At 44.3% G+C, this 14,955-nt stretch overlaps 1 protein-coding gene across 3 annotated transcripts in view; it reads right to left on the bottom strand.

The window, feature by feature from the left end:
- The window catches only part of dpy19l1l (dpy-19-like 1, like (H. sapiens)), a 106,429-nt gene that overhangs the window by 4,908 nt on the left and 86,566 nt on the right, over positions 1 to 14,955 (bottom strand). For all 3 annotated transcript variants that reach the window (XM_068032594.1, XM_068032596.1, XM_068032597.1), the window contains 3 exons: positions 13,958 to 14,013; positions 4,925 to 4,949; positions 1,827 to 1,946 (listed from right to left, as the gene is read on the bottom strand). In XM_068032594.1, coding sequence (XP_067888695.1) covers positions 1,827 to 1,946; positions 4,925 to 4,949; positions 13,958 to 14,013 — 201 coding nt within the window. The remainder of the gene's footprint in view (positions 1 to 1,826; positions 1,947 to 4,924; positions 4,950 to 13,957; positions 14,014 to 14,955) is intronic.

The raw sequence follows: 14,955 nt of genomic DNA, 5'->3' as shown, positions 1-14,955 counted from the left end.
ACGTGATCTCACCAATGTCCCATACAGTTGCAGCAAGACTTCCTTACTTTTATACTCCATCACTCTTGCAATAAGATCATGGCTGATCTGATCTTGGCATCAACTCCACTTTCCTGTCTGCCCCCCATAACCCTTGACTATCTGTCTAACTCAACCTTGAATATATTCAGTGATGCAGCTTCCACTGCTTTCTGGGGAAGAGAATTCCGAAGATTAATGACCCTCAGAGAAAAAATCCTTCCTCATCTCAGTCTTAAATGGGAGTCCCTTTATTCTGAATCTTTGCCCCCCTAGTTCTAGATTCTCCCATGAGGGGAAACATCCTCTCAGCATCTACCCTGCCAAGCCCCTTCAGAACCTCTTATTAATCTAAACTCCAATGAGTATGGGCCCTACCTGCTCAATCTTTCCTCATAAGGCAATCCCTTCATCCCAGGAATCAACCAAGTGAATCTTCTCTGAACTGCTTCTAATGCAAGAATGTCCTGCCTTAAGTAAGGAGACCAAAACTGTACACAGTACTTCAGGTGTGGTCTCACCGATGCCCTGTACAGCTGTAGCAAGACTTCCTTACTTTTACACTCCATCCTTCTTGCAATAAAGGCCAACATTCCATTTCCTCCTAATTACTTGCTGTACCTGCATGCTAACTTTTGTGTTTCATGCACGAGTCCATCCAGATCCCTCTGTACTGCAGCATTCTGTAGCCTCTCTCCATTTAAATATTTTGCTTTTCTATTCTTCCTATCAAAGTGAGCAACAACTGATTAGGATTGCTGATTATTTTTCCCCCCAGAATTAAGCACTCAATAGAGGACATTTTCCTCCAGCCTGTGTCTGTCTGCATACTCAAAGCTGCAGTCACTCCAACTGCAGTGTTGGTGTGACGCAGTATGACTTTGCCCTGACATTGCAGAGTGTAAATGCAGCTAGAATTCAAGCAGCAGGACAAGAACGCGTCCGTGAATCCAAGCTGACGGAACTCGTGTAGGAGGCAATGTCAGTGCACTTTGCTTCGGGGTAAGTGCCCAGCTTGGCACCCAATTCACACTCCCGGTTTGACACCCGTGCAAAGTGGTTTTGTCTTTGCGTTGACGCTAAGCTGGTGGAGTGCACATCCCCCAAGAAAGTTACCTGGATAACACTGATTTCAATTGTAACGTCCCTATTTTCCACTGCACTGTTTCATTCCGCAGCATATAGTGTACAACAAGTAAAGCTGGTTTAGGGTGCAATATCACTACCTGACAATAACATCCAAGATCACATCATAAGCACAAGGGTTAGTTCAGCTCATGACAAAATTCATAATTTTTACTACTGAATACAGTAAAGAATTTATATTGCTAGCTTGAAATTTTTAATCCAAATATCAAAATCAGAACTACAGAAATCTCAGTACAGGAGGAAGGAATTTGGCCCTCATTGCAACTCAACGTTGATACTACTTCCTCTAATCCCATGTCCTGCTTTTTCCCTATACTCTTTTCCAAACTGTACAAAATCTACCAAATTAAATATGTTATTAAAATCAAACACCAGTCAAGTACTAACTTTTTTTAAATACATGCTGCATTGCATTGTCTGATCAGACAGTGTAGAGACCAGATCATCTGCAAAGAACTGTCCAGTTACACAAAAAAAAAAATTGCAGGTTTGAAATTAAAATATCCGAAGTTGTAGTTTTTTTTTTGCTTGTTCCAGTATAATGCAGCTATTTGTGTTGACGATTTAAACCCACTGTCATGTAACCAGGTCTAGGACCTGGGGTGAACAAATGGGGTGAAAGTAACAACGTTAAGCTCCATTGATGAAGCTCATCTTACCTGTCTTGAACAAATTAGAGAAGCCATGATGCACATATGAGGCGTGAGGAAAAGTTTGAGTCTCATGATGAGAATAGCCAGGACTATAAATGCTACCAACTGCAAAACGTGATAGACTTGCTGTGGAGACAGAAACACAAATCGCACGTTGATGTTTCATATTTTCAATCTATCAGCAACAGGCATAACAGTTTCAAATACCTACCAGCCCTCCAATACATTTGACTTCGAGACTGAGGGCCTGAAATTACAGGGTCACCATTCCATACTGGAAGGGTGATGGAGCAGGATTTCAGACCCCTGACCTGAGGTTGACTCTGTCCCAAATCCCCAAGAAGGGGTCATTTTAATATTGGGGACAGGCACTACAGATTGCCCAACAGAGCAGCATCCAGCTCTTCCAACAAGGAGCCACTCATTGTCTGAATGGTCAGTAGAATTCTTTCCTCCCCAAAGAGAAACCAGAACCTAGCTTCTAATGACAGCTGAACCCCTCTGTGATTGACAAACTTTGTTGGAAAGTATTTTTGGGGCCAGTACAGCCGTTGGTCCTGTTCTGTAGTCAGAAGAGTGGCTACTGAGTGGATTTCCTGATGTAGCTCAGGAATGCCCCTAAAGACGCCCTCAGTGCTGGTTGCAGAGGTAAGGAACTCAAATAGAAGATGCACCCACCACCCCCACAAATCAGGATTTATGTCAGAGGTAAAATGGGGCAGAAATCTGTCCCATCCAGGTTCCAAATTCTGGTCATCCATTGTGGGGGAGATCTGCCCATTTTGCACACTCCCATTCCTCAGGAATTTTGATCCTAAATATATAGGGCAAATTTTAAGTCCTCAATGAGGCATACCTCAAAATGAGGCGTCAACCTGGTGAGGTTACAACCCAGAACTAGCTGCGTGCCAAACTGCATAAGAGGCATGCGACAGAAAGAGTTAAGCAATTCCATAACCAACGGATCAGATCTAAGCTCTGCAGTCCTGCCACATCCAGTCGTGAATGATGGTGGACAATTAAACAACTAACTGGAGAAGGTGACTCCACAAATATCCCCATCCTCAATGACTGCAATCATTGCAAAAGATAAGGCCGAAGCATTTACAACAACCTTCCACCAGAAGTGTTGAGTGGATGATGCATCTCAGCCTCCTCCTGAAGTTCCCAGCATCATAGATGCCAGTCTTCAGCCAATTTGATTCACTCTGCGTGATAACAAGAAACGACTGAAGGCACTGGATACTGCAAAAGCTATGGGCCCTAACAACATTCCGGCAATAATACTGAAGACCTGCGCTCCAGAACTTGCTGTGCCGCTAGCCAAGCTGTTCCAGTACAGCTACAACACTGGCATCTATCCGGCAATGTGGAAAATTGCCCAGGTATGTCCTGTGCACAAAAAGCAGGACAAATCAAACCCGGCCAATTACCGCCCCATCAGTCTACTCTCAATCATCAGTAAAGTGATGGAAGGTGTTGTCGACAGAGCTATCAAGCAGCACTTGCTTAGCAATAACCTGCTCAGTGACGATCAGCTTGGGTTCCACCAGGGCCACTCAGCTCCTGACCTCATTACAGCCTTGGTTCAAACATGGACAAAAGAGCTGAACTAAAGAGATGAGGTGAGAGTGACTGCCCTTGACATCAAGGCAGCATTTGACAGAGACTGGCATCAAGGAACCCTAGCAAAACTGGAGTCAATGGGAATCAGGGGGAAAACCCTCCGCTGGCTGGAGTCATACCTAGCACAAAGGAAGATGGTTGTGGTTGTTGGAAGTCAATCATCTGAGCTCCAGGACATCACTGCAAGAGATCCTCAGGGTAGTGTCCTAGGCCCAACCATTTCCAGCTGCTTCATCAATGACCTACCTTCAATCATAAGGTCAGAAGTGGGGATGCTTGCTGATGATTGCACAATGTTGAGCACCATTCACGACTCCTCAGATACTGAAGCAGTGTAGAAATGCAGCAAGACCTGGACAATATCCCGGCTTGGGCTGATAAGTGGGAAGTAACATTCGCGCCACAGAAGTGCCGGGCAATGACCATCTCCCCCTGACATTCAATGGCATTACGATTGCTGAATCCCCCACTATCAACATCCTGGGGGTTACCATTGACCAGAAACTCAACTGGAGTAGTCATATAAATACCGTGGCTACAACAGCAGGTCAGAGGCTAGGAATCCTGCGATGGGTAACTCACATCCTGACTCCATTAAGCCTGTCCACCACCATACAGGACAAAGCAGCCCGCTTGATTGGCACCCCATCCACAAACAATCACTCCCTCCACCACCGACACACAGTGCAGCAGTGTGTACCATCAACAAGATGCACTGCAGCAACTCACCAAGGCTCCTTAGACAGCACCTTCCAAACCAGTGACCTCTACCACCTAGAGGGACAAGGACAGCAGATGCATGGGAACACCACCACCTGCAAGTTCCCCTCCAAGTCACACACCATCCTGACTTGGAACTATATCACCGTTCCTTCACTGTCGCTGAGTCAAACTCCTGGAACACCTTTCCTGACAGCACCTACCCCACATGGACTGCAGTGGTTCAAGAAGGCAGCTCATCATCACTTTCTCAAGGGCAATTAGGGATGAGCAATAAATGCTAGCCTAGCCAGCAATGCCCACATCCCATGCGCCAATGAATTTATTCTCTGCTGCAGACATTTGTGCAGTGTCAAATGGCAATAAGGTCATTAGCGGCAGTGGAAACCAAATGACATCCCATTTACTCACACTGCAAGGTCTCCCAACAGCCAGGAGACTGTCTAGACTGGGTTTGCTCTCTGACTTCTGTCAATGCAGGTTTGTGACTGGCCCAGCAGTGATGGGCTTGCACTGAGCTCATCTACATATAGTTATGGACAAAAATGGATCAACAAAAAATACGACTGGTGCTGGTGAAAATCCACATAAAAATAGTTCTTAGCCATGAAAATAAGTGCAGAACAATGACCAGAGAATGAAGTTTTCAATGCAATCAATGTAATGTTTTTGTGCTAATGTGCAATAAACCCAAATGTCAAGAGCAGACATACAGAAAGAATTCATAAAATTTGATGAACTGCAAGAAGTTGTTTTACCTCCCCACGGGTCGGACATCTCTTTCTAAAAGGAAAAGAGAAAATACACATTTCAGTTACAATTCACATTTTGTTTTAAGACAAACACACAATGACTGCCAACAGATCCACCAACAGACAGTGAGCTTCAACAGTCTGTTTCTCCTTGACTAAGCTTCCTAATGCACAAAAGGGACTGAGGTATGGATAGAGATCCCAAATTTCCTTAGGCCTTGGGCACACACCCGGGGGTGGGGGGGGGGGGTGGATGTCAAGCTGGACCCATAAAGCTCGGTTTTCTGCCCCAAAGCTGCAACAGGGAGGCGGGGAAATTCTTGCTGGGATCTGCCGGGACAAAAGTCGCATGCGTCAGTCTCACCTGTGGAACTACAAAAGAGGAGTGTCTCCCACCCGAATTCCAACAACCTACCTCTCATGATAGTCCAATCATCTGGACACCAGAGAGATTCTGTCGACCAGGTCTGTGGAGGGGCTCAGAGGGGTAGCCTGACCTGGACTTCAAAAAATGTTGGCAGTATATAGCAAATCCATCCCTGATAACATATACATTGTAAGAGCAAGATTGTCTGGTACGGTACTAGAACCCAGAGACTTGCACCATTGCTCCCGAGACATGAGTTCAAATCCCACCATGGCAACTGGGGAATTTAAATTCAGTTAATTAAATAAATCTGGGAGAAAAAAAAACTAGTATCAGTTGCGATGAAGTCCTGGTGTGTAGATGGCATTCTAAATAGCTGACTTGTTGAATGGACTGTTAGGTGCTACAACTTTGGATTCAAAGCTTGTGTTTTTTTTATCTGAGACATTCATTCACTGGAAATGAAACTGAAAGCTCGAGAGAGTTCTGGAAGGACAAGGCTGGTCCAAACCAGCTTGAAACACAGTATTATGATCAGAGACATGTGACTGGAGCTCAGGTTTCAGTTTAGAAAAACTCTCTGCAGCGGGTGAAAGCAAAAACAGCCAGCTTCAGGCAGAGGAGCCTGGACTCTGAGGGCCGACCATCAGTGAATACAGCTTATGGCAGTTGTCGGCGGTGACTTAGAGTTATCAGCTAAACCACGCCATCAGGATGGTTGTGGGCGAGGCCGAAGCTGTTCAAGAGACGACAAGACCGAATCATTAAAAGAGAAGATTGCATTGCCTGCTATCAACGTGACATTATTACATTCCTGGAAGACAGAACTTGAAAAACTATCTGAGGAAGTTCCTGATTCTGATGTACTTTGGGACTGTTTGGCACCCTCTTGCTGATGGGACTGCTCAGAGCATTCGTAAGGACCATCTTTGTTGCATCTGATAATTAAAGTGCAACTTTTAAGATGTGTATAATATATATATTATATATATCAACTGTTCATTCATGTTTAATTTATGGTGGTTTTGGTTTGAGTGTTAAAGTAAAATTTACAACAGTGAAATCTTGTCCGTTTGTTTTTAGTTTCCTAAATTGGGGTTAGTCTGTGGCTTAGATTCTTTTGGATTGCTGGCAATCTCTACGGGGTTCATGATACAGTGATGCTAATTATGGAACTATTGGAATGTCATAAAAACCCATCTGGACTGCTAATAGGGAAGGAAATCTGCCATCTTTACCCTGTCTGGCCTACATCTGAACCCAGACTCACAGCAATGTGATTAACTCTTAACTGCCCTCTGAAATGGCCTCAAAAGCCACCCAGTTGTATCAAACCATCACAAAAATAAATCTAAGAAAAATAAAACAGGATGGACCACTCGGCATCCATCTAGGCATTGGACACGACAAAGGTATGCCCTGCCCAGTCAATCTTGTAAAGTCCCCCTCACTAACAACTGGGGGCTTGTGCCAAAATTTGGAGAGCTGTCCCACAAACTAGTCAAGCGGCAATCTGACAGTCATATTCACTGAATTATAGCTTACAGCCAATGTCCCAGGCTCCATCCTGTCTCAGTGGCAGGACCAACACAACAGAGGCGGTGGTACAATGGTATACAGTTGGGAGGGAGTGGTCCTGGATCCCATGAAATCTCTTGCTGATTACCACCTGCTACCCTCCCTCAGCTGATGAATCAGTGCTCCAAGTCGAACACCACTTGGAAGATGCACCGAAGGTAGCAAGGGCACAGGACGTACTCGGAGTGGGGGACTTCATTTTTAGCTAAGCCCAGTGTTGCTCCTGGTATGCTCTTCTATATTCCTCATTGAACCAGGGTTGCTCCCCTGGCTTGATGTTCATGATAGACTGTGGCATATGCCAGGCCATGAGGTTACAGGTTATAATGGAATAGAATTCTGCTGCTGATGATGGTCCACAGCGCCTCATGAATGCCCAGTTGGGAGCTGCTAGATCTATTTTGAACTTATCCCATTTAGCACGATGGTAGTGCCACATAACATGATGGAGGGGGTCTTCGGTGTAAAGAAGGTACTTCGTCTCCACAAGGACAGTACAGTGGTCACTCCTACCAATGCTTTTATGGATAGATGCATCTCCAACATGTAGGTTAGTAAGGACCAGGTAAAGTAGGTTTTTCCTTCGTGTTGGTTCTCTCACCACCTACTACCACAGGCTCAGTCTGGCAGCTATATCCTACAGGACTCAGTCAGTAGTGGTGTTACCCAGTTTGTGGTTTTTTTTTCTAAGCAAAGGCTATGGTCCCTGACAACATCCTGGCTGCAGTATTGAAGATTTGTGCTCCAGAACTAGCTTTTCAAAAAAAAATTTATTTATGGGATGTGGGCGTTGCTGGCTAAGATTGCCCTAATTGCCCTTGAGAAGGTGGTGGTGAGCTGCCTTCTTGAACCACTGCAGTCCATGTGGGGTAGGTATGTCCATGGTGCTGTTAGGAAGGGAGTTCCAGCATTTTGACCCAGTGACAGTGAAGGAAAAGCGATATAGTTCCATGCCAGGATGGCATGCGGCTTGGAGGGGAACTTGCAGGTGGTGGTGTTCCCATGCATCAGCTGACCTTGTGCTTCTAGTTGGTCGAGGTCGTGGGTTTGGAAGGTGCTGTCGAAGGAGACATGGCAAGTTGCTGCAGTGCATCTTGTTGATGGTACACGCTGCTACCACTGTAGGATGGTGGTGGAGTGAGTGAATGTTTAAGGTGGTGCATGGAGTGTCAATCAAAGGGGCTGCTTTGTCCTGGCTGGTGTTAGGCTTCTTGAGTACTATTGGAGCTGCACCCATCCAGGCAAGTGGAGTGTATTCCATCACACTCCTGACTTGTGCCTTGCAGATGGTGGACAGGCTTTGGGGAGTCAGGAGGTGGATTACTTGCTGCAGAATTCCAGCCTCTGACCTGCTCTTGTAGCCACAGTATTTATGTGGCTGCTCCAGTTCAGTTTCTGGTCAATGGTACAATGGTAATCCCCAGGATGTTGATAGTGAGGGATTCAGTGATGGTAATGCCATTGAATGTTAAGGGGGAGATTTCTAGATTCTCTCTTATTGGAGATAGTCATTGCCTGGCACTTGTGTGGTGTGAATGTTTCAGCCCAAGCCTGAATGTTGTCCAGATCTTGCTGCATTTGGACACGGACTGCTTCAGTATCTGAGGAGTTGCGAATGGTATTGAGCATTGTGCAATCAGCAAACATCCCCACTTCTGACCTTATGATGGAGGGAAGGTGTAGCAACTGAAGATGGTTGGACCTAGGACGCTACCCTGAGGAACTCCTGCAGTGATGTTCTGGGGCTGAGATGATTGACCTCCGACAATCACAACCATTTTCCTTTGTGCTAGGTATGACTCCAACCAGTGGAGAGTTTTCCCCTTGATTCACATGGACTTCAGTTTGGCCTTGGCTCCTTGATGCCACATTCGGTCAAATGCTGCCTTGATATCCAGGGCAATCACTCTCACCTCTTGAGTTCAGCTATTTTTCCAAGTTTGGACCAAGGCTGTAATGAGGTCAGGAGTGGAGCGGCCTTGGCGGAACCCCAACTGAGCATTGGTGAGCAGGTTGTTGTTGCTAAGTGGCGCCTGATAGCACTGTCGACGACACCTTCCGTCATTTTGCTGATGATTGAGAGTAGTCTAATGGGGCGGTAATTGGATGGATTGGATTTGTCCTGCTTTTTGTGAATAGGACATTCTTGGGCAATTTTCCACATTGTTGGGTAGATGCCAGTATTGTAACTGTACTGGAACAGCTTGGCAAGGGGCGCGGCTAGTTCTGGAGCACAGGCCTTCAGTACTATAGCTGGGTGTTGTCAGGACCCATAGCCTTTCCTGTACCAGTGCCTTCAGCCATTTCTTGATATCATGTAGCGTGAATTGGATTGGCTGAAGACTGGCATCTGTGATGCTGGGGTCCTCAACAGGAGGCTGAGATGGATCATCCACTCGACACTTCTGGCTGAAGATGGTTGCAAATGCTTCAGCCTTTCCATTTGTACTGATGTGCTGGGATCCCCCATCATTGAGGATGGGGATATTTGTGGAGCTTCCTCCTCCTGCTAGTTGTTTAATTGTCCACCATCATTCACAACTGGATGTAGCAGGACTCCAGAGCTTTGATCTGATCTGTTGGTTGTGGGATCGTTTAGCTCTGGCTATTGCATGCTGCTTCCACTGTTTAGCATGCAAGTAGTCCTGTGTTGTAGCTTCACCAGGCTGAAACTTCATTTTTACGTTTGCCTGGTGCTGCTCCTGGCATGCTCTCCCGCACTCCTCATTGAACCAGGGTTGATCCCCTGGCTTGATGGTAATGGTACAGTGAGGGATATGCCAGGCCATGATGTTACAGATTGTTCTGATGAAAGGTCACAGACCTGGAACGTTAACTTTGCTTCTCTCTCCACAGATGCTGCCAGACCTGCTGAGTATTTCCAGCTTTTTGTTTCAGATTTCCAGCATCTGCAGTATTTTGCTTTTAATTTAGGTTAGATTATGTTTTAATACGATTCTGCTGCTGCTGATGGGCCACAGCGCCTCATGGATGCCCAGTTTTGAGTTGAAGATCTGTTCTGAACCTATCCCATTTAGCATAGTGATAGTGCCACACAACACAATGAAAAGTATCCAGAGTGTAAAGACAGGATTTCGTTTCCACAAGGATACCAGTGGATAGAGCATTAAGCAAGAAATAATTGGAGCTTGTAACAAAGGCAATGTAGTAATTGTGGGAACTTTAATCTTCATATAGACTGGACCAAACAAATTGGCAAAGGTGGTCTAGAAGATGAATTTGTAGAATGCTATTGTGACAGCTTCCTGGCACAATATGTTGTGCAACCAACTAGGGGTAAAGCTATTTTAGATCTAGCATTGTGCAATTTATTTTTTTTATTTAGAGATACAGCACTGAAACAGGCCCTTCGGCCCACCGTGTCTGTGCCGACCATCAACCACCCATTTATACTAATCCTACACTAGGGGCAATTTATAATGGCCAATTTACCTATCAACCTGCAAGTCTTTTGGAGGCGGGAGGAAACCGGAGCACCCGGCGAAAACCCAAGCAGACACAGGGAGAACTTGCAAACTCCACACAGGCAGTACCCAGAATTGAACCCGGGTCACTGGAGCTGTGAGGCTGCGGTGCTAGCCACTGTGCCGCCCGTAAATGTGGCAGGATTAATTAGTAATCTCATAATAAAATATTCTCTAGGAAAAAGGGATCACATAACAATTGAATTCCACATTAGGTTTGAAAATGACATACTTCAGTCCTAAACAAGAATCTTAAATAAACAAAGCCAATTGCATAGGTATGAAGGGACAGCAGGCTAAGGTTAATTGGTTAAATAGACTAAAAGGTATGGTGGTAAATAAACATTTAAAGAAACAATCCAAAATGTTCAACAAAAATATATTCCATTATAAAACAAAAACTCAGCAAGAAACATCCATTTGTGGATCACTAAGGAAGTTAAGGATACTATTTGATGAAAAGAGGCTTCTAATGTGGCAAAAAATAGTAGTAAGTGTGAAGATTGGGAGTGTTTTAGAAATCAGCAAAGGAGCACCAAAAAGTTGATTAAAAATGGGAAAAATAGAATGAGAGTAAACTAGCCAGGAATATAAAAACAGATTATAAGACCTTTTACAAGTATATAAAAAGGAGTGTAGCTAAAGTAAATGTTAATCCCTTACAGGCAGAGACAGGAGAAATTATGGGGAATGAGGAAATGGTAGAGACATTGAACAAATATTTTATGTCTGTCTTCACAGTAGAAGACACAAATTACAGAGGGTAAACAAGGGGCTAATAAAAGTGAAGAACTTAAGGTAATTGATATCAGCAGAAAAAAAGTACTGGAGAAACTTAAGGACTAAAATCCGACAAATGCCCCAGGACCTTATGGCCTACATCCTACGGTTCTAGAAGAGGTAGCTGCAGAGATAGTGGATGTGCTGGTTACGATTTTCCAAAATTCCATAGATTCTAGAATGGTCCCAGTGGATTGGAAGTTAGCAAATGTAACTCCACTATTCAAGAAAGGAGAGAAGAGAGAAAACGAGGAACTACAGGCCAGTTAACCTGAAATCAGTAGTTGGGAAAATCTGGAATCTATTATTAAGGAAGTCTTAACGATGCACTTAGAAAATCATAGTATGATCAGATAGCGCCAACATGGCTTTACAACAGGGAAATTGTGTTTGACAAATTTATTAGAATTTTTTGAGCATGTAACTAATAAGATAGATGGATAAAAGGAAACCAGTAGATGTAGTATACTTGGATTTCCAAAAGGCATTCGATAAGGTGCCACACAGAAAGATAAGGACTCATGGAGTTGGAGGTAATATATTAGCATGGATAAAGGATTGGTTAACAGACAGGAAGCAGAGGGTATGGATAAATGGGGCATTTTCAAGGTGGCAGGCTGTGACTAGTAGAGTGCCGCAAGGATCAGTGCTGGGCCTCAGCTATTTACAATCTATATTAATGACTTAGATGAAGAGACAGAGAGTAATGTATCCAAGTTTGCTGACGGTACAAAACTAGATGGGAATGCAAGCTGTGAGGACGACATAAAGAGGTTACAAAGAAATGCACACAAGTGAGTGTGGCAGATGGAGTACAATGTGGGAATGTTTGAGGTTATTCACTATGGCAGTAAGAATAGGAAAGCAGAATATTTGATAAAAGACGTAAAACTTATAAATGTTGACATTCAGTGGGACTTCAGTGTAATCGTACAAGGAACACAGAAAGTTAGTAAGCAATTAGAAACACAAATAACATGTTGGCCTTTTATTGAAAGGGAAATGGAGTACAAGAATAAGGAAGTCTTCCTATAATTGTACAGGGCTTTGGTGAGACCACACCTAGAGTACAATGCGCAGTTTTGGTCTCCAAATTTAAGGAAGGATATATTTGCCTTGGAGCTGGTACAGCGAAGGTTCATAAGTTTGATTCCTGCAAGGAAAGGTTTGTCCTATGATGAGATGCTGAGTAAATTGGGTCTATACTCTCTGGAATATATACTCTCTAGAAGAATGAGGGGTGATCTCATTGAAACATGCAAGATTCTGAAAGGGCTTAATAGGGTAGACAGAGAGAGATTGTTTCCCTGCCTGGGGAATTTAGAACATGGGGAACAGTCTCAGCATAAGGGGCCTATCATTTAGGACTGAGATAAGGAGAAATTACTTCTCTCAAAGGATGTGAATCTTTGGAATTCTCTACCCCAGAGGCTTGTGAATGCTCCATCATTGAATACATTTAAGGCTGAGATACAGAGATCTTTGGTCTCTCAGTGATTCAAGATTTATGGGGAGTGGGCAGGAAAGTGGAGTTGAAGCCTAAGATCAGCCATGATCATGTTGAATGGCACAGCAGGGTCTACGGGCCATATGGTCTGCTCCTGTTCCCATTTTTTAATGTTATCTTCCCTCCACTTTCCTGGATGGGTGCAGCTCTAAAAACACTCGAGAAGCTCGACAACATCCTAGACAAAGCAGCCCGCTTGATTGGCATCCCAGCCCCCTTCACTCCATCCACCACTGGTGCAAAGTGACAGCGGTGTGTACCATCTACAAGATGCACTGCAGCAAACTGCCAAGGCTTCTTTAACAGCACCTTCAAACTCACGACCTCTACCACCTAAGAGGACAAGGGCAGCAGATGCATGGGAACATCATCACCTGCAAGTTCCCCTCCAAGCCACACACCATCCTGACTTGGAATGATATCACCGTTCCTTCACTGTCACTGGGTCAAAATCCTGGAACTCCCTTCCTAACAGCACTGTGGGTGTACCTACCCCACATAGACTGCAATGGTTCAAGAAGGCAGCTCACCACCACCTTCTCAAGGGCAATTAATGCTGGCCTTGCCAGGGATGCTCACATACTAAGCACACAAAAAAAATTAGGCTTAACATTGAGTTCAACAACTTTAAATCAATCACCTCTTCCATTTACTCAAACAGCAGGTGCTGGTAATGGTTCTATGGTTATTTACCTCTGGACCCTTCTTTTGTGTCTATACTTGTGCCATTTCACCTTGCACTATCATTCCTTTTGTCATTTAATCTCTGCTGCCCTTCACGCTATCACAGGCCTTCCCTTTTGTTCTTTCCTCCCCTCCCCCTTTCCTTGCCTATGTACTTACTTCTCAACTGCTAAATTTCTAACCATTTTTCAGTTCTGATGAAAGATTACCAACCTGAAACATTAACTCTTTCTCTCTCTACAGATGCTGCCTGGTCGGGTGATAGTTCCCAGCATTTTCTGTTTTGATTTTAAGTACTGTTAATCCACTCGACCTGTCATCCTATAGCCCAGTTCCACTGGATGCACCAATACCGTTGGGGGGCACCTGACTGAAATAATAACGTGGTTTAACCGCACCCTGACATTCTGCAGGATCAAGAGCAGAGGTGGCAGGTACAGCGGGATACCTGCTCCATCACACCTATGGCCCAAGGATTTTTGGCCCCTTGTGCTTAAATGCTGATCGAATGTTATTAGGATTACACTTTCAATTGTGTATCTTTTCCTTTATTCCTTGTTTTAAAAATGCTGTGGTAAAAGTTCATTTCGCTGCAATTTAAAGCCCATGGCTCACACTGACATATTCAGGACACTTACTCATCTATGTCTTCTGGAAGTTTTCCTTTTAACAAACAGAGCAGCTCCTTCAAAGTCTGTAATTAAAAAATAAATGATTACCATTTTCAGAAGTTCATGAAAGATTTTGTTCTAAAGCACGTTTAAAAAATTGAACACTGAACAATTAGGAAAATACAGCATACACAGCTGAGTAAAAAGAGTTTAGCAATAAAAAGGTGCAAACCCATGTTTGCTAAATTTCAACATTCAATGGAAGGGAGAAACTCCGATTGAGAGCTGCTGAACTAACTCAGCTGCACACAAATTAATGTATCCAGGGCTGAAAATTACCCAGGGAGGAAGAGGCACTCCAGTGTAAGCCGAGATGTGCCCAACCAGAACCTCTGCCACTAAACCCACATATGGGGGAGATGGTGCTGCAGTGGTAGTATCAACGGACTAGTAATCCAGAGGCCAAGGCTAATGCCCTGGAGATACAGGTTCAAATCCCACCAGGGCAGCTGGTGAAATTTAAATTCAATTAATAAAAAAAAATCTGGAATTGAAAGCTAGTCTCTGTAATGCTACCATGAAGCTCTCATCGAATGTTGTAAAAACCTATCTGGTTCACTAATGTCCTTTTGGGAAGGAAATCAGCTGTCCTTATCTGGTCAGGCCTACATGTGATTCCAGACCCACAGCAATGTGGTTGATCTTAACTGCCCTCAAATGGCCGAGCAAGCCATTCAGTCAAGGGCAATTAGGAATGGGCAACAAATGCTGGCCTTCCCACTAACACCCACATCCCATGAAAGAATTAAAAAAAACTTAACAGGTGTCCCCGGCAGCTCCGTTTGTAAAGGGGCCACAATGTAACAATTAAAAGGAAAACAGCATTTTGTTTCTTTGCAAGCCTAGACTCTTAGGTGGGGCCTACTTCTGTCTTTTGATGGGGCAATATGTACAAACACCAATCCTAAGCTGGATCCCTCCGGGGGCTGGCGCAGGGAAACTCTTGGCCCTGGGAGTTTCTGCCC

Source organism: Heterodontus francisci, chromosome 5 (genome assembly GCF_036365525.1).
Source record: "Heterodontus francisci isolate sHetFra1 chromosome 5, sHetFra1.hap1, whole genome shotgun sequence".
Taxonomy (NCBI): domain Eukaryota; kingdom Metazoa; phylum Chordata; class Chondrichthyes; order Heterodontiformes; family Heterodontidae; genus Heterodontus; species Heterodontus francisci.
Note: the sequence above shows the minus strand (reverse complement) of the source record. Positions and strands in the feature narration are given on the sequence as shown.